The 20856-nt window shown below is 43.4% G+C and overlaps 1 protein-coding gene across 1 annotated transcript in view; it reads left to right on the top strand.

Annotated features, from left to right (window-relative positions):
- Window positions 1–17569, top strand: part of LOC307248009 (transmembrane protein 163a) — a gene marked incomplete at its 3' end in the record, with an annotated part of 49175 nt that extends 31606 nt beyond the window's left edge. Inside the window, exons 6-8 of the mRNA XM_080024193.1 lie at window positions 7412–7523; window positions 17014–17155; window positions 17509–17569. Of these exons, the coding sequence (XP_079880319.1) occupies window positions 7412–7523; window positions 17014–17155; window positions 17509–17569 (315 nt within the window). The remainder of the gene's footprint in view (window positions 1–7411; window positions 7524–17013; window positions 17156–17508) is intronic.
- Between the last annotated feature and the right edge of the window lie 3287 nt (window positions 17570–20856).

Here is a 20856-nt window from a genome sequence, read left to right as displayed (position 1 = left end):
TATATAACTATATATATATATATATATATATATATATATATATATATATATGTGTGTGTGTATATATGTATATATATATATGTATATATATTGGTATATACAGTACATACATATACACACATATAAACATATATACAAATACACACACATATGTATATGTGTATATACATATACATATAAAAGAACTACTGTACCGTATAAAAATATATAGAATAAAATAGAATTTAACTTAGTGAAAGGTAAAGCAAAACGGTGAATACATCATACATCTTGTTGTAATTGGTTCAAAAACAACGTGTGTTTTTGTACATTATATGTGTTTGTGTACACATAATGGTTCTAACGTCGATTCTAACAAGACTTCAACCATGTCTGTGCGTTCTGCCGTTGTCGTATTTCAGATACTTTTAGCCCGAAAAACGCAGAGATTGAAATTAAAAAAGCACTAGCAATAAATATATCTGCAGGTAACAATATACGTGGTCCAGTATTGTCGTGTTAGGTACGTATTAAATTTTTCAGAGTTTCCCTAAAACACATTGTTTCCTATCAACACAAAGTACAAATTTTCAAAATGTTCAATCTCAAATGTTGGACTTGTTAAGCTGACTTTTGAGACCGGGATGGAATGGACAGTGACTGACAAACCAGCTGGCTCCACCCGTCCCATTGTTCGGCCACTTTCCATAGATTGGCAATGGTTTTTCACCAATTCCTGCTCCAAATATCGATCGATGTGGGTCAAATTTGGACCACAACATGTCTGAGCTGCCCAGAATCCAATGAAAATCCATGTCAGCGGTTGCTGTTCGCCAGACACTTCCATTTCGAAAAACAATGCCCAGGAGAAAAATAACAATAAAAATGGGCTGGACCCCTAAATATAGTTGCAAGTTCTCGTGAAACGCAGTGAAAATGCTATAACCTGAAGACAATTGAATCAAACGTGGTTATTAATGCAAAACATAGCACATTCACAACGGCGGAGAAATTATGACAACATGTGCAAGATGCGATGAATGTGAAATTATATTAATTTGTGTTTTAATAATATACTGGGATAAGCCCCCAGGGAAAGGGAGAGTTTAAGAGTTTAAGTCGGCACTTGATGATGTAATCTCTCTGCTGCCCTCAGTTTGCGCAGAACAGAAAGATGTTTCGCCAATAAAAGAGTGAGGTCGGCGCAGATCCTGGAACACACCACGCCCCATGCGAAAGCTCCCCCGGAGCCTGAGTCCTGCATGGATATAGCATATTGGATGATGATGTCACAAAGCATCCCGCTCTACCACGGTACCTTTGTCATCTACTTCCGGAACGTTGCCTCCGGTAAACTAACTTTTAACTTTGCACTAACTCCTCCTACAGATAAGGTGCAATGTGGATCAAACTTGGACCACAGCATGCGTGACCAGCCCCAAATACAAATCGTATTCATTCGTGTCCGTGGGCTCGACGGTTTCTGGGTGCCACACATTATCACATTACATTGACATCTGATTATGTCCAGAAGAATAAGAATCTGAGCAAAAACAAGAGGGTTCCCGCCCTTTGGGCTGGATCCCCAATACATAAAAAGTAAATATTATACATAAATAAATAAAAATATATAGTAAATAAATAATAATAATAAAAATAAAATATCAATATGAAATGCAAAATATACAAACAAATTATATTTAATACATATGTAATATATATAATGAATGAATATACAAATAAATCAATAGAAATAGATGTGATATAATAAAATAATAAATAAATAACAAATCAATGCAAATACATGTAATAAATACATTTTAATAATGTTATAAATGTAATAAATAAACTTAAATAAATTAATAATTACATAATATTGAAATAAGTAAATAGATAATACTTCACAAAAGTTACTCAACAAGATTTTTGAAAACAAGAAATAAAATCTTACAACCTAAGCCATCTCAAAGTTGTATAAAACAGTGCGCACAACATTCTTAAAATTAAAGAGAGAATAAGCTCTTTTCTTGAGATGGTTAAAGACATTTTTCAGGGATAACTGAACCATCCTAATCACAAAATTGGAGAGCAGATATTTTCTTTGGCACGTTATAATTTCTTTGTGCAGTGCGATTTCACATCTAAAAAAATATCCCAAAACAACAACATGGATTGGACGAGCAGCGAATTTAATAATTGGATTATAAAAATTGAACTCTCAGTGTAAAAGAGAGTCGGAGAAAGAGAGGAAGAAGTTGTCTCGCCGCCTTTGGATGAGGAATGTCACAAAGCTCAGGTGTGAAGACTCACAAGCGTTCACACGTCTTGGAATAGAATTTGGCACCCTGTTTCCTAGGCGATGGCAATCTGCTTAGAAACGCTGCTTGCGTCCCCCCGCCACTCGAGATGTGATAGATGTTATCCTGTCACGATCAACACTGTAAACGGGTAGATGGATTAACCTGCAGTCAAAGTCTGTGGATTGGAGAGAGAAACCATTCTACCCCAGCAGAAAGAACTCTAATGAGCATTTTTACTTTAAAAGATGTTGAGAAGACGTTGAAAAGACGCTGAAAAGACGTTGGAAAGTCTCTTGTGTCCATATATTACTTTATTTATCAAACGGCACACACACCACACAACACATGCACTCATGCATCGACAGCGACCAACACGCACACACACACACACACACACACACACACACACTTCAAATGGCGGCCAGTGAAATGGGTTCTCTGCTTTTAACCCATCCTGGCTTGCCCTTCCTCCGGGGGGCAGCCAGCAGCAGTGGGCAGCTAGCAGCAACGTGCCCGGGGACCAATTACAACTGTCCATCGCCGGTCAGACGACGATGTTCTCTACGTTTTTGGTGGGGGTCCTTACTGATGTTACATGGAGGAAACCCCATGTGAGCACGGGGAGAACTCCACACAGAAAGGCCCCTAATCGGGAGATATCCCGCCAGAGCGCGGTGCCATAAGCGCCCCAGGCGGGAAAAGTTATTTTTAAAAGTAATGTTACCCAACACTGGATGTGAGGTTCAACTGTTTTCTAAGGTAATTGACGAGTCACTCAGTAAAGAGTAAATGATTGTTACATTTTCTTACTCTCGACTTTGATTCAGTTAGTGTAACACACAATGAGCAGTGGTTTCTGGCCTGCTACGACCCAATGGGGCTGCGGGTTGCGGCTGCCCTGTGCCAAGTGCACTTGGCTACATGGGTGAGCGCTCGGGGCTTGTGGCCGGATGGGGCATCTGGTCGGTCGTGGTATGGTGAGCCTTGCCTTTGCGTGGGGCGTTGGTGGGCATGGGGGCATTCTGGCCATTCTGGCCCCCATTCTGGCCCCATTCTGGCAGGGTGTCTGCCTGTGGTCCGCGCCTGCTGCCCACGGCCCAGGTTCACGACCGCAGGAAAGCCCATAGCACCCTGCCCTGCAGCCACAGAAGACCCCCCCCCCCCCCCCAGCCCCCAGCCCCCAGAGAAGCCAGGAGCCCGTGGAGCAACACTCATGTCCGACCCCAAGGAGCATAACCAAGTCCTAGAGACCCTAGGACTGGACCCTCTGCACCCCTGAGGCGCACATATACGACCCACCCCCACGTGCTGGCAGAACCCGGGCCGCGGACGCCAGGCACAGAGCACTGGCCCGGAGCCAGGTCCCGCTACCTGTGACATCATCAACAGACGACGGTCATTATTCAGAAATAACTGACCGCAGAGGGCCACTATTGACCAACCACAATCCAGTATTCCACATTTCAGTCCCCACGAAAGACCACCAGTCTTGTGGGGTTCGGGTAAACAAGGTTTTGCTGTACTCTGTTGTTCATCACCTTCTCCCAGCACATATATTCACAATAACAAAGGCAAGAGAGACAAGGACCGAGGGATGAAAGCAGAGCGTTGGACCAACAGGAAGGCAGACATTTCGAGGTGGATCTGACAAGCCTTCCCGATGCATCGGAGCTAAATATAGCCTGAACACACTTCACAACTCCCAGTCAGATAAACAGGTTATCTTCCTTTTCTTTCCCTATCTCCCCATCCTCGCTTCTCTCCCTCATTTTCCTCCTCCTCCTCCACCATGAAATGTTAATGTGGCAGCCACCTCTTTAGGTATGCTGCAGTGAGGAGGGATGGATGGAGGGGTAAGAGGGAAAGAAAGGGAGAAGGGGAAAGATGGAGACGCTAGTGTCAGGTGAGATGGAGCGAGGAGAAGAAAGACTGTGGTCTGTCTGTCTGTCTGTCTACTGTAACTACTGTACCTGTATCCTCTCTCAGAAGATTCATTTGGAGGAAGTAGACATCTTTCCACTGTGTTCCAATTAGGCATCTCCCCTGTTCCACACATGGTTACACAGAGTGTGTGTGTGTGTGTGTGTGTGTGTGTGTGTGTGTGTGTGTGTGTGTGTGTGTGTGTGTGTGTGTGTGTGTGTGTGTGTGTGTGTACCAAAAATAACCACAACAAAAGGCACTGCATTGGTACAGGCATCATTAGCACACCTATAGATTCCAAAGCCATTTATACTCCACAGACGCTGAAACATTGGTTGTCCAAATCCGAGCATACACGTCTAAATCCCTGTTGCCTGTAATGATGTTTTTACTAGCTGTCAAAGCAGTCTGAAACGGTAAGAAGACAGAGAATTTGAAAGGCTAATCGCTGCGCTAGTGCAAGATAGCCCACGTGCCCGCAGCTAATGGTGAAACAAACAGCCCAGATGTGGAGGCTGGAACTCTCTAGAACTCCTTAACTCACAGCTACTGTATGTGTCGTTGCGGACAATAGCAGACTACTGTATCAACCGCATGGGGTGTAATCCATAAAGTTGTGAAATTCAAACCTTTTGAAGCGTTTGATCAGATTTCTATGGTATTACTTATGTAGGGATTTTACCTTTGGGTTAGAAAGGCACTCTAAATGATTCCTATCAGTTTTCAGCGGAAGATTGCCGTTTCTCTTTGACCCCCACCGTTTGTTTGTTTGTTTGTGTTTCCAATCACATTGATTTGCTTTTTAGTTGAAACTGAGCCCGGATAAAGCCCAACACTGGTTTAGTCTAAGCAACAAGGGTGTGGTGTGGGGCTGGTGTGGTTTGAGCAGCCACACCTGACCTGGGTCTAGGTAATTAGAGACCCAGGATCAGTGTGGCTGTACACCTGTTGATTGGTCTAACAAGCAACAGGTAAAACCCCCATCCCCACACACACTCAGGAGAGGAGCCCTTGTCATGGCACGTCTATGTGCTCCTGGGCCATACAAACCTGCGTCTATTGCAGGGTCATTTGACCCGGGACTAAAACCAGGGTTTGACCTTTCCCACTGATGACAAATGCTGGATGTTAGTTGGTTTTTGGTACAGTTGGAATGGGGTATCATTTTTATGACCTGGCTCTGGCAGACTTCAGATAAGGATGTGTGTGAGAGAGGGAGGGAGAGCGGGTGTTTTGTCCTGTCGGTGTGTGTTCCCAAGAAAGACAAAGGAAAGAAAGTTCCACAGAGGAAAATGTGAAATTGTCCCTTTGCTTTATTTATGCATCGTCCTTTAGTGGTGAATGATGTGTATTGGAAGTCCAGACCAAGATTTCAGACCATTTCCACTGAAATCTTCCTTGTGTTGCCGTCAATATTCTACCGTGATTGAAGGTTTTTATTTTTACAACGCAATAGTTAAATAAAGATACGGTTTTTCCTATCAATTCATGCATCAATATGAATCGAATTTCATCATAACACGTAGGCCTGGCCTACAGGAAAGAGCAGTTTATATGTTGACCAACGTCATGACCAGTGTCCAACGTTGTGTTGGTCATACTATAGAATGATTTATTGCTTGTGTTTAGTGAATAAACACAGAAGATAAAGAACTTTGCAAAAATCGCATATTAAATCTCAATATTGGTCGAAAAAAAACCGCAATTGCATTACTTTACCAAATTGTATCGCCTACCGCTACAAGTGTGACTTTAAGGTTAGCTACTCGCACTCTTTTCACCATATACATGGCATGGAACCCAGACAGATGTATGATTTCAAAATTCATACTAAAATGTGATCTGCCTCTTATATAAGCCTGCTCCCAATAAAGGCCTGGTACCCTCTGCAGTTGAGGTAAATAAAGGCCGCGGTCACTGTTTGAGGAACTACGATGTGTGTGTGTGTGTGTATTCAACATTTTCACTGGGAAATGTTCAATAGGTCCATGTGATATTATGTCTAAGAGCTGGCATTGCATGCTAAAGGCTTGGGTTTTTTGGCCACCATCCATTTTAGTTTCATACGTGTTTAAACCCTCCTGACAGTTTTGTGATCTCCCTCCAGCAGACCTCCCTCCCTCTCTCTCTCTGTTGTCTGAACGAGGGGGGTTGTAGAGATGGAGGCTGAAGAGTTAATTGGAAGCTTCTTATTCCTCGTGGGGAGCAATGACTCGCCTTGTCAAGTCTAAATGTCAGCCAGTCGTGTTCGAAATTCTGGCCAGACGCTGCCCTGCGATCCCAGGGGAGATTCACCGTGTGTGTGTGTGTGTGTGTGTGTGTGCAGGCCCTCCCTCCCTCCCTCCCTCGCTCTCCCCATCCATCCGTGCTGGGGAATTATGCAGAAATCGAAATAAATCACGTCAGACATGGGCATTATGGGCATTATGTTTCAGTTAAGGCCGTCCAAGGGACCCCCATTTTGGTTCACCTGCACCGGGGCAGTTTGGGTTCACCGCAGTGACTCAGGATATGGAGTATTTTTCTCTCTCTCTTTGAACGGAGTGACCCCGCTGCGGCAGCCTCTTCACTCCTCCAAGGCCATAGTGAAATATTAATGCGGCTTCAGATGCTCGCGCTCTCTCTCCCTTTATTCTCACTTGACTCCTCCCTAAAACGATTCGCACTCAAAAATACGTGTGTAAACCGGATGCGAGGAACGCCCCGTATTGCCTGTCCTGCAGCGTCAAGCGGTTCCGGCCACAGCGTTGGTCGAAGATATTACTAAGATAAGAATTATTCGGTTCCATTCATAATTCAAACTGTCACACAAGGAGAGCCAGGGGGTAACAACCCCAAAGAACCAATACGAGGAAAACGACAAATCTGCCAAAAACCCTGGTTCATAAGAGCCATTTTGGATATAACTGAAGCAATCATATTAGAGTGCAGGAAATACATTTACACTCAGTATAATTTTCTTCTTAAAATCCATTCAAACTCAACAGTGCCCTTTTCTCTCGTGAGAAGAGAGAGAAACCGCGCACATCCGCACACATGCCACGGCGCTTGGGCCCCCCGAGGGCTTTCCGGTCGGAACAGATCAACCCTTTAACGACGGCAGCGTGATGTGTGACCCAGAATGAGGTAATTCACCTCTCCGCTTCCTTCTCTCTCTCTCTCTGTCTCTCTCTCCATTTCTGTCTCTCCCCTGTCCCCTCCGTCTTCCTCAGGACGACTTCCTGTTCAGCGTGTCCATCGTCAGCGGCTTGGTCTGCATGATCCTGGCCGTGTTCAAGTTCATGCTGGGCCGGGTCCTCACGAGCAGAGCCCTCATCACCGACGGTACGGAGCGCACAAGCGAGCTGACACGGGGGCCGGGGTTGTCGTCGGGGCGGGGCAGCGGTGCAGTAGTGCATGTGGTCAAAAAGGGGTAGACGACACAAGACCAATACAAATAAACGAAATTCTTTCTTGGGTGCATTAACAGCAATAACTTTTTTCCCCTCCTATATACAGAGGAGCTAGGCAACACTTCCACAGCCATAGTTTTTTTTAATGGTTTAAAGGTATAAGAGGTCTGCAAATTACGAAACACTGTAGGAAGGGGAGACTACGTTTTTTAACATGTTGAGCACAAACGATGAGTGTAATGATGAACTACACAAAGGTCCTGAGAAATCTGGGCTGAAAAAGTTTGATTAAAGAACACGCCCAGCAATGAAATCAACCAGTACTAGCCTGAACACGCCTGAACATTCACAAAAAAAAAAAAAGTTTTCACAAATCTGAAATAGGGCTTGAGATGTTTAGGCTTCATATGATAATATTGTCAAAATTTCACTACTATAAATACAGTCGTTTCTTAGCTAGACCTGTTCTACGATGGCTTCTTAAATAAATATAATCTAAAGTAAAAACACACTTTTTCATTTGTTTTTTTATTTGGACAAACTGCTCTGCTTCCTGGATGGGCGGACCTGGCCCCCCAGGGCCACGCCCATAAATCTGGGTGTGCACGCACTAAAATGGCTTCACCAGTCCGGCAGTTCTACCAGGTGTCTGTCAAAGACAATACATTTGCAAGTGGCAAATTCTGTTCCAAGGAAATACCTTGTGGAGGAACTCAACCAAAACATTTCCACCACGACCCTCATCAGACGTTTGAAGGTTAGTAACATCAAGGAATGTGACGAGTTTTCAAAGCTGTCCAGCATGAAGGCAGAGCGGCTAGCATTAGCATTAGCAACTCAAATCGCAACTCACTCAGCCGTCGGTAACAGAGAAATTGCGACGGCAGCCCTACAGCAAGGACAGCAAGAAACCAAAAGAAATATCAGCCAAAATAATGGCATTCATACGCTTGATCACCAGCCACTGTCTGTTGTGGAAGATGAAGGGCTCGGACGACTCATGTCCCGCTTGGATCCATGCTGCACTTTGCCGGGGCGTAAATATTTCACTGATGTGCGCCTGCCGGAGTTATACCAGACAGTGTATACACATATGGCCAGCCTTATGAAGGACACACCAATCAGTTTCACAAGTGACATATGGAATTTGACTGTACGTCCCATGTCCATGTGCACAGTTTATTGATCAAAACTTCGAACTGCACAGAGTCGTTCTTCATTCTCAAGAGTTCTCTGGGTTCACACACTGTGAAGGCTCTCGCTGCCGAATTCAGCGACATGTTCTGGGCATGGGGAAACCCTGAAGGAAAAAGAACACGTTATTCTCAGGGATAATGCCAGGACCATGGAAATTGCAATGAGGGATGCGGCTTTACCCAGCCTGCCGTGGATGGCGCATAGACTCCGGCTCGGCGTGGCAGGGGGCGTTTTGTCGCACCCTAGCATCGCTGATATAATAGCCTCTGGAAGACGCATCGTCAGCCATTTCAAACACTTCCAGCTTGCCTACTCCCGACTTCAAAGCATTCAGAAACAACTGGGCGGGCCGCCCAAAAGGCTACAGCAAGATGTAGCCACCAGGTGGAACAGTGCTTTATATCTGCTACAGAGTCTACTGGAACAAAAAGGTGCCTTGTCTGCTTATGGAGCTGACTATGACTTACCTCCCATGCTCACCGGCAGCCAGTGGAAATTGGGTGGAAGATATGATTTCCCTGCTCGCCCCCTTTGAAGAGCTCACGCAACATAACAGCTCATCAACTGCACTGGCCGCAGATGTTATACCATCCGTCAGAGCTTTAAGTTATCTCCTTGCGACTGGTGTGAAATGGTGCACGCATGGTGTGAAAACGTGCAAGGAGCCACGAGCTGGCTCCTTGCACGTTGTGTTCGCTGAATTGTTGCATGAAGACGATGGGGAACATCGTGCGGCGACATCATCGCGGATGAACCTGACTCCTCTACCTCTTGGAGCCAGTTTTCCCACGGAGCGGACAGCTGCTTGGTGTTTGGCAGTTCAAAGCCGATTTCCCGCTCTCGCACAAGCAGCACCAGCCTACCTCTCTGTGTAACCACATACAAGTGTGGAATATTGAGGAGAGGAACGAGCTGTCTGCCAAAAATGCGGAGATGCCTATATTTATAAAGAAAAATAGACCATTGATGCTTAAGAAGTAAGTTTCAGGAGATATCAAACTCACTCTCTATGGCAGACGGACTTGAAACAATATTTTTGGGCTATAGTGCTGTGTACTTTATGGCCTGTGGTGTGCACACCAAGGTGCTCATGTTTATTCAAATTTTTAGTTGATAAAATTTTATTTATTTTATTCCACAGGAAAGGATATATTGTCAAGCTCTAAGCTGCTATTTTTAAGTCGTGCATCTAGAGCTGCTTGCACATGTCCACTGCAACCCTGAAATTATAATAATTATTACCTGGAGGAGCTGTATGTTTGAATGCTAATGTCCGCATCATTTGGACCCGACGTTACTCGCACTTTACCCAGCCAACAGTCTCGTACAAAGTCCGGTTTTTGTCCGATTGATCGGTATCTGTGAACGGAGCAGGTAATTGGTAGGATCATTCACAGTGAGCGAGTTGGTGTGTCGCGTGTTGACGTCTCCATCATGCGCCAGTTATTTACCCTTGTGCAGATCTTCGTGCACCCAAAAATCCCCATCGGAGCTCCCTTACTGTTTATCAATACAATAACACAAACCAATTACATGCCATATAGACACCACTACAACACTGGGGCGGGGGCTCAGGGTCCATTATCCTGGTCCCTGGCCCAGGGGAAGGTGGATTGAAGATGAGGATGACTCCTCTATTCTACCTGAAGAAATATTATTCTAATTATAGCATGCAATGAAATGCATCAACACTATCGTTTAACTCAACTTTGGTGAAATGGTTTGGTGGTACAGGTTTTTACCAATGGTCGATTGGGTACAAGGAGCCCATAATGGACGCTATAATTCCTACCAACTGCTGGACTGAGCCCAGCGGGTGGGTGTGTTTATATTGGGTGATCTTGATTTTGGATGTAAAAGTCCTATTGACAAGGGCTACGTGAAGGGCTGCACGGTGTTTCCAAACCTTGAGCGGGACACAAAACACTCCCAGTGTGCGGGGTGGCACAAACACTGGTACAGACATCAGAATCTTTTAAATTGGTCCAGTATCTTCAAAATCGATGCAGCTGACTGCCTATGTACAGAGCTGTTCAGCAGAGTTGATAATGGCTCACCTTGAAACACTCCCATTTTCCAGCACTTACAGCACAAAAGATGAATGCGCAAATGAAACCATGCGTACGCCTTGTTAAATTATCTAATACAAAAATCTGCCTTGAACATCCGGAGCGGAATTCCTCCTGATGCTAACCTCGCCTGGGGAAACAGCCAAGAAGAGTTAATTCATTCTCATATTCCAGCGCTGGAAGCGGCCAAGTGACTTTGTCGAAAACATATTGAATTGACCTTTTGAAAAGCTGACGGACATTTGTAACATCTTAACCAGAGGGGTGAATTTTACCACAGAGGCTACAAGAATGCTCACCTGCCAACTGAAGGGTCAACAAGAGGCCACTCAGCCCCAAAAATGTGAAATTTTGAAAAGTGAGCGGGCCGCTGTGCAACCAAGAAGTTGACAAAGGTAAACACATCGAATTTCGTTGTCCTGAGTATTGATTTCCATTGTTTGGTGGTAGATAGCCCGTGGCAAAGCGGAGGGAATCTGTTTCCTCAAATGAAGGTTCCAACCTTGTCTCAGGTACGCAGCCCCCTTGAGGCTGTGAAGGAAATGCGTGGGATCTGCAGCTGTTTATTGGATTCCTTTTGGTTGTTGTTGATTAGATTTCTTATTTTTTCCTTTTGCAAAATAGGTTATACAAATTCACACTCACTAACAAAATGACTTTTTTTGTTGTGAGATGGATATTAAATCAGTCCCGCACTCTAAAACCCTAGACGCCAATGCCTAAAAGGAAACCTGTTGCTCCGCAGCTCCAGAAGTAACAGAGGTTCAAACCTTGTTTTGGGTCTGCAGCCCCCTAGGGCCAAGGGAAGCAATTGTGGGGGGTTTGCAGCAAAATTATGATTTATTTTTTGTTATTGTTCTTTATTTGTCTAGTGTATATATTTTTTTGGTATTTTTTTTTTTCACAAAATAGGCTAGATTAACTCATTCCCACTAATTAGTGAATTTCATGAAGCAATATTTTGCCTTTTTTCTTGTGAGGTTGATATTAAACCAGCCCAAGTCTTCTAAAACCATAGATCCTGACACCCTGAACAGCAAAATGGTCGGATAGTTGTATTATCCAGGAATTGATTCCCTTGCCCTGTGTTGGGATGAAATGCAAACTGTGCTTGTTCGACCGTGTTCAACCCAACAGTCCCCCCCATTTTAAATTACGGGCTGAATAAAATGAAACTTTTGACTGTTGAACCTTAAACCGGTAATCCGTAACATTATTGAGTTATGTTGTTGAAATACCATATTTAAGCTGGCACTTAATAAGAAACAGTCATTCAATGTATTTTTGGATGGGTTGTATCATGCCTGATCCTTCCACCATAAAAATAAATGAATGCCTTTGAGCAAGGTGCGGCAGCTTCACCTACCACACGCCACCCAAGTGGACGTTTCCGGGACCTCCGGCACAGAGACACAGAAGACGGGGGGGTTGTAAACACCAATTTATTGTAGAGAGTGGGCCAGTTGGAATTAGCCAGGAACAGGTGGACATGTCATGACAGGGCTCCTATCCTGAGTGAGTGTTGGGAAGGCGGTTTTACCTGCTGCTTGTTAGACCAACCAACGAGCAACAGGTGTGCAGCCACTCTGATCCCAATCACCTAGATCCAGGCCAGGTGTGGCTGCTCAAACCAGACCACCCCCACACCACTAAGGCATATGCACTAAGGGTCAAGTTGGTCCCTGGATGATGTGTGTCAATAGGTTCAACAGATTTCCACATGTACGCAACACCCCAATTGGGGTCAAAACCTCAACCTTCCTGAGGTACATTCAAGATCCAAGAGGTTATTTGTCACATACATATACATACGGTCATAGATATATGCAGTGAAGTGTCATGACACCCGGTGATTACACACAAGCTCTAAAAATACTAAAATGAATGCTATCTGCAAGTAGATGTTATACGCTTTTTATATCAAATTGGTCTGACACTGCAGAGCATCCCATCACCCCCACAAGGCCACCAAGTCCTCTGCTTCACTCAAGAGAATACGCTGGAAAACCATTTTTATTATGGTATTGACGCGAATATAGACGACCTGATCATAAGACGACTCATTTTTGTAAAAATACTTTTTAAAGACCAAATATTGTTCTTATAAAGAAAATAATTTTCATTTTTTAAGTAATGATAACGCAGCATGCAGTTGTACAGAGAATATGCGGTAGCCTATGTGCGAACGTAATGCAAATTTCACAAGCGTAAAATATGCTCAGCAACATGTTACGTTTTGTTTTTTATTACTCTACCGTATATTGACAAAGTTCTAGACCCTGAATAAAAGACGACCCCGCTTTTTCAGACGTATTTCCAGGAAAAAAAACGGCGTCTTATATTCGGGTCAATATGGTAATGGGCTCTGAAAAGCACACGACACGGTCTGCAAACAACCTCAAGGCTGGTTGAGCAAATGCCTTGCTGGAGGGCGTCGGCATGGACAAGCAGGTTCTTTCAGATTTGGCGGAAATCATTCTGTGTGGATTCTCCACACAGAATGGGAGGATCCACACAGACACCATCCACACAATCCACACATGAGAAGGTTATGCTGTTGGGATTTCATGTCAGTGTCACGGTGGGGCAGTGGTATGTAACTGTTATCTCCTAGCAAGAGGTCATTGCATGAAAAGTGAGATTTTTCTCAATAAGCATCACTGTCAATTGCAGTGGAAGTGCAGATTAGCAACTGTTCACAAGAATTTGTAGGCAGCACAGAAAACTACCAGGAACTGCCAGGAATTGAGGTGGGGTTTCAATTTCTGGCATTTTTACAAGCCCGAAAAGCTTTGTAATTGACCCCCCAACCCCTTGACCAGGGGAGGCTTTCACATGTAAATAAAAAATGCTGTGAGCTATACAAATGCAAATCAGGGTGGTAGGGGGTTATTGACTCACCAATGGTTCAGAGGTTACAGTTTCTGAAAGGTACTAACTCCATTTTAAGACAATCTCTGGTATAAACAGATCAGGGTTGGTATAATTATAGACTGAAAAATTGTAGCTTGGATAGATTTAATATGTAAGTAAGTACACTATGAATGACCTTGTATGCCACTAGCAATGGTCAATAATGTTAAAAAAATACACAAAACAGTACAATTTATTTAAAAAATGTATTTTAATCAGGGTTCGTACAGCTTTTAAAGAGTAAAATTCAAGTACTTTTCAAGCACATTCAAGGTACCTAAACAAAATATTTCTCGACTCTCGAGGGTTTTATCATCACATCTAAATTGTTGCTATAAATGCAATTACAAAACGAGTGAACACAAGAAAATAACTTTCCTTTAAATCTTTAATGGTGTCAATGAACAGATAGCTTTTAAATACTATAAAAACAGTTTATATGTTTGCCTATAACAGTGAGTACAGCAATATCTGTATCTGTTCAAACAACAAAAAAGATCAAATAAAAAAAAATTGCAGATTATCCTTGAAGAATATTTACATCAGAAAATATCTACATATTTACATTTGTGCAACCCCTGTTTAAAACTATCCAATGAGGGTCAGTAACATGTTTTACAAATCAGCACATACATACATTGAGGGTCTAGTTATAGTAGTTATCTGGTTCCCTGGACTGGGACACAAGACTTCAAGAACGAGAACAAGATCTATGCTTCACATAAAGCATATCAGCTATCAAAGTCCCAACCTTTTGTGCTCCCAAATGCTGGCAAATTCAGCACCATATCACATGTCCATGGCATACTAAGCTGTTGACTCTGCCTTTGTCCTATTGTTAGAATGCCAGTATTCCAACACTCAAATGAAAAACACCAGAAAGAATAAACTGGTCCGTAGTCCAACACACAGTCTTTCAAATGAAGGTGTAAATACAGTTGCAGTGCAATGGGCCAAACAGGTTCACAAATTTTGAGAGAAATGTCTGCAGGTATCATCCGCTACTTAACGATCTGGAGCAGAGCATACAAGATACAGATACAAGCCTGCACAAAGTCAAACCACTTGTCATAGTGTCTGTTGTTGAGAAGCCCCTTCAGACAAAACTGTTTTTTTCTGAAATACTTCAATGTCCTTCTCAATCGTGCATGTTAGTATAAGCTTTGTAGGCTGAAAAGATCATCTTATGCATCTCAAACAAAGTAGTAAAGTATTCTCTAGGAGCTTCACTCAGGGGATGTTGGAATTACTTCTAGTTCGATTGTTAATTACTGAATTGCTTTCATAGCTGCCTAACAAACGTTAAAATGTACACTGAGTAAAGCTGATACACTTGAAAAAAATAAATATGCGGGTGAAACCTTTTGGGTTGTCCATCTATGGCTTGAGCTCTGGATAAGCCTGGAAGTAACTATTTACTTTTATGTTCCTAGGTAATTCTGTGCTTACTTTCTGTGCAGAAGATACATTAGTGACACATGAAATATTTGTATTCACAAGATCAGTACCACGGAAAACTGGGTATGATAACGCTTAAAACAAATTATTACAGTAACCACAACTAGGGGTTTCACCAACTAGTCAACTACAATAAGCAGCAATCAACTAGTCGTGGACAACATGTTTTTTTGTCAATGTCACGAGATTTACTGTAATTATTGTATTAGTAAAATAATCAATTAAAAATTTATTAACATGTATATCTTAAATCAGTTATGTTCTTAATAAATTACATTTACAAAATCAGATTTTCATTATTACCTTGAACTCAATTTTGGAACCCATCGGCTATTGGTCCAACGACGATGGACTCTGGGGACAGTGGCCAATATTCATAGGGTTCCGGTGTAGCCAGTGGATAACCGAGCCAAGACTTCCTTTTCCATGCGCCCGTCATTTTTTACAGTCCGATTAGCAAATTGACACCCGGCGTACAGAGTTGGAGTTGGGAGACAACGTCTAAGACAGGATTGTTTCACAAGTAGTAAATAGTGTGCGTCCTTGTCACATAATAGGTAAAAGAAGACTAGTCGACTACTAATATGAAAAACTTTGCAACTAGTAAAAATCAGTAGTCGTGAAACCCCTAACCATAACAGTGAAAAGCTGCCAAATTCTCAACGAGCCAACAATATATAAGTGAGGTTCAAACCCAGATCTGCGTTTGAACCTCACTGGGCCGTTGCTGTGTGGAAAACGCAGGTTGTTATTACATGTTATTACATTTCACTGCATATATGTATGAAAGTATGTATATGTATGTGACAAATAAAAATCTTGAATCTTGAATCTTGTTGGGTTCTTCCCGACAAGACATGCATGACCGGCACCTGATGATCAGCTGCATGCAGGGACAAGCCCCGGTTTAAATGTCTGGCTTAAGGGCATCAGCAGGCACGGCTGGTTTTAAGTGATTTACATTTCCGAGGCAGGACCAATGTGAGGCCTTTCTCCACCTCACTTAATGTGAGCATGGCTACTCAACAGAAGCTATTGAGAGGGAGCACTTTTCAGTGAGCAAAGCTAGATGAAGAATATTATAAAATATACTATATAATTAAATTAAAACCATATTAAAAGGTTATTTATTGAAATATCTCGAGAGTTTCGCAGTATAAAAGGCAGTGTGCGGAAAGTCTAAACATTCTAGTAAAAGAGTTGGTCATATTGACGGGGCTTCTCCTTTGGAGAAGTTCTGGTGTGTGTGAAATGTCTTGTTTATGTTGAAGTTACACCACAAACCCTCAAGGGAAACAGGAGCATCTTATGACCTCCACAGGACAACACACACAGAGTTATCTCTCAAGGAAAGGTTAATCTTGAGTAGGCTATTCTAGACTAGTGCTCCCTCTTGGGGTTGAAAATGTATACGGGTTAAGTTGACTGTTTTTTGTATATTTTTTACAATATTTTTCCAACTAAAATATCATGTGAGATCACAGCATTTCCAGACCACAGAATTCTAGTTATGCAATCTTGAAATCGTCTAGAATTCCAAAGGGTCAGAGCAGAATTCACCTGAAGTGGATTTTTATTCAGTCTTATTGGCCAGGCTGGTTCATGTCTATCTGGATCTCTAGCGTTACCTGCCTGCCTACCTGCCTACATACCTGCCTGCATGCATCTATGATCACAAAAAGATGTTCAGATTCAAACCAACACTAAGTTCCTCAGCAGACCGGCTTTCCATTGCAGTTAATGTCTGGATGATTATGGATGATTTCTTGTGCCCTTTTCTTCAAGGTTTCAACTCCCTGGTTGGAGGGATAATGGGCTTCTCCATTCTCATCAGCGCAGAGGTGTTTAAACACGAGCCTGAGGTGTGGTATCTAGACGGAACAATAGGAGTCCTCATCGGACTCATCATCCTGGCCTACGGTGTCAAGTAAGTGGTACCTGAGGACGACCACACAGTACATCAAGAACATCAGGGTCAGATTCAACTACAAGTTCGCTTTTTTTTTTTGATGAGGCCGAGGTTAAAATGGGAAATCTGTCCTTTAAGTAGTAGACGAATTAACGGAACACAAATGCAATACCCGGCCCTCGCTCCAACGCTCGCACACAGCCGATCAGGAAAATATCTCCTGTCGCCTGGCAGCGTTTTAAATAGACATTTTAGGATATTTTAGGGAACAGAGACAGAGGTATGTTATCAGGTGAGCATCTTTCCTCCTGCTGTCAAATCTACTAATATAATCTATAATATAAACACAATATCTTTTTCTTTCCCTCCAGGCTGCTTCTGGACATGGTGCCGCGCATGCGACAGACCAGGAACTACGAGCGCTTCGAGTGACCAGTGACCTTCATCCGGCTTTCTGACCGGCGGCTGTACGGACAGTTTCCGCCAACAGTCGAGTCAATCAATCACACACAGACACATACGCACAACACCATTTGCCCCGCCCCTTGCCCCGCCCCCTTCCCCGCCCCTTGCCATCGACAGATTTGCGACGTGTTTGAACGGACCATCTCTCCTTCTATGCCCGGTCCAGTTTGGGGGAAGACGGGAAGGGAAGGGCCTAAGATTCAAATAGGTCAATTGACTTGAGAGGAATCAACTGCGTCCCGGTAGAGCACCGTGCACCAGATGACGGGGGAGGTTCAGGCGGCCAAACACCGGGCGTCGACGGACGTCTGTCCGTCCGTCACCGCAGGACGAGCTCATCCGTCACTGTCAGAGGCCTTCACTCTTGGGTTTGTGTTTGCGAAAATCCAATGAATCAAACTGATATAGGAAAAGGAGGAGAAGCAGTCTTACTTTTTTCCTTATTATTTTTTATGTAGCTTTATGAAGATGTAGTATAACGTCTTGACTTGGCGTATTTCATCTCCGTTACTACCGACAAATGCTTTCAATACGCAGTGACCCCCCCCCGCCTAAAAAAAAAAGGCATATGGGGGTGATATTCTGTAGACTGTGGAATTCTCTGATTTAGACTTTAGGTTCGTTCATGCTACACCTGTGTAATAAATAGAGCATCATATACTGTACGACATCTGAGTGGTTTGGCAGATCTAGCGGCGTTCCAGCCGATGTTATGAAGTCTGGGTTTCAGGATCTAACGGATACTGCGTCCAAGATCTTCTCAGATACTGTCACGTTTTCAAGCTAGGACCAGGAGCAATGTAATGAATAAGAGTACTGTGTTTTTGTTTTGTTTGAAATCAGTTCAAGGGGGTTGCGGGACACCACAGGGCTCCACACTGGGTCCTCACATTTTATTCCCGGTTCACAAAACCGGCACAGAAGCACATTAACAAAAGGAAAGGCACAGCTGGGACTCTGCATGTTCTGTCTCCTCGATACAGTATATATTTATATATATGTATATACATTACACTCATATATTCTATGTGGTTTGAGCTCTACTCGGTTTCAGAAGCGACGGAGCCCCTGAAAATACATTCCACCACCCGCTGGGGCACAATATGGACCTTTTACAATCTGTAATGTGAGTAAAGCTTCAGCTCCCAGGGCCTTATTCTTAGAGGAGTCTCTGGAGTCGTCTTGGAGCAGGGACGCACCTTCACTTTTCACACACTGTCAACGTAGTTTTTCCCCTCAAGGTGACCATAGTTGAATGTACATACCGTGTTGCAACGCCGCCATTTCGTGATGGCTGACGAATGTGTCTTTACAGTTGAGGTTATCTCAACTCAAGAGTGAATTATCGCAGCGGCTCGTTTCGACCTTTTTTCCCCCGAAGTCTCGGAAGTATTGACTAACTTTTTACTCGAGAAGCCCCACCACCGCACGCGTGCACCTGAACGCGCCACGTTCAAGAACGAGAACCAACGAAAAGGATTCGCAGTTTTATCCCAGAGGACAATCTGATCGATCCCACGCGGGCGCCACAGCCAAGCCCAGCCTCGGGTTTGATTTTGACGATGGTAGCTTTTCTTCCGTGCTGGTGTAAATACTCAAACTGTGTTTTGCCGTGATGTAACCATGTACACGTTGGAAAGAGGCAAGAAGAGCCTTTGGTCACAGAAAAAAGGTTTATTTAAAAATAAAGTTATATCCCTCTTACTTGTCAAGGACTGTGAAATCAACCCCCCCCCCATCAAAAAAAAACAAAAATTGTCATTTGATCCCCCCCCCCCCCCCCCCCTCTCTGTTTGGCGCAATCTCCTTCCACCCTTCCACCCTCGGACCCTTTCCAGACAGAGCGCTCGCAGACCGAGCTGAGGTGGAAAACAGATTGTTACACATCTGTACGACTGTGTGTGTGTGTGTGTGTGTTTTGAGACAATGAGACATTCGATGCTTATGTTAAGAAACACAAGACATGACCAGCGAATGTTTTGATAACTGGCAATAGAACAGCTCGAACCTGTGAGAACATGAACGTTGCGCGAAATAAGGCCTTGACTGGAACCTCGACAGTTTGGATCCTTAGACGTGTGAGAGGCCACCGGGCCGGAGGAAAACGTCCCTTTTGATGTCGGGGTTTTTTTTTTTTTTTTTTTTCCACTTCTCTCCCCAATTCAGACAGCGATCATTTCAACCTTTTCAAATCGGTATCTCCGTTGATCCAACCAAGTAAAACGAAACCGAAAAAGTATATATACATATATTTTGCCACAAACATACTCTTGTTGCATTATGCTCTTAAAAAAACAAAACAAAAAAAAAACAACAACATTTTAGTTACCACTGTCTAAAATGAAGCAAAATGCGAGCCCCGTTCCGGCGTGCAAGACACATGTGAGCTGGAAGGGTGCGGCGTTTGGCAGGAAACAACTTGTGAAAAAAAAATAAGAAATCGAAAAAGATCCAATGAAACTACAGCAATGTCCCTTTGCAATACAAACCAAACCCCGCACCTCGCTGATTAACTAGCTTATAATTGCTCACGTTAAACACCCAATTACCACCAAATATATAACAATTATTGATTCGATCGTCAATTCAAAACCGAATATACATACGTGGCGACGTCTTCATTGAAACAGACTTAACGGGGGCCTTGGGAGGGTCATTTAGCCCCGTTAAAAGTCCTCTTTCATGCGAGCCTTTCGGACAGACACCTAGCTAGAGTGTGGGGGGAAAAGGCACATCATGTTCTTTAGAAACCGGCCTATTTACAAACCGAAAAATTAAGAGTGAAAATAAAAAGTAGGCAGAACCCATAGTAGTTTGACTGGACGGACTCTTCACCGATCACCCGTAAGGATTCCTCGGCTCGGCGTGGGAAGTGGGCGTCGAGTCAGCAAGTGCTCGTACAGTGTAGTCCATGCCAACGTTGCGTGTGGCGAGTTGCATACATAATAATTATAAAACTAATAAAATAAAAAATAAAAAGATATACAATGTGCTGCAGTCGGCAGCTAAGGTGACTTTCTATCTACTGAGCATTTATGGAACGACAAGAGCGAATAACTTCGGGGAGTTTCCGTGAAGTACTTCAGGACACCAGCTTGTTTTGGATGTGAGCTTGTCGGACTGGATTTCAGCAAAGAAAATAAAATAAAATAAATAAAAAGATAATTTCTTACAATTGAAGTTTTCCAGTTTTTTTGGAATTGGACTGTGGTAACGCTGCGGAGAGGTCCGGGGAATGGACCAGGAATGTGACG

This window comes from Zeus faber, assembly GCF_960531495.2.
Source record: "Zeus faber genome assembly, chromosome: 2".
Lineage (NCBI taxonomy): Eukaryota > Metazoa > Chordata > Actinopteri > Zeiformes > Zeidae > Zeus > Zeus faber.
Note: the sequence above shows the minus strand (reverse complement) of the source record. Positions and strands in the feature narration are given on the sequence as shown.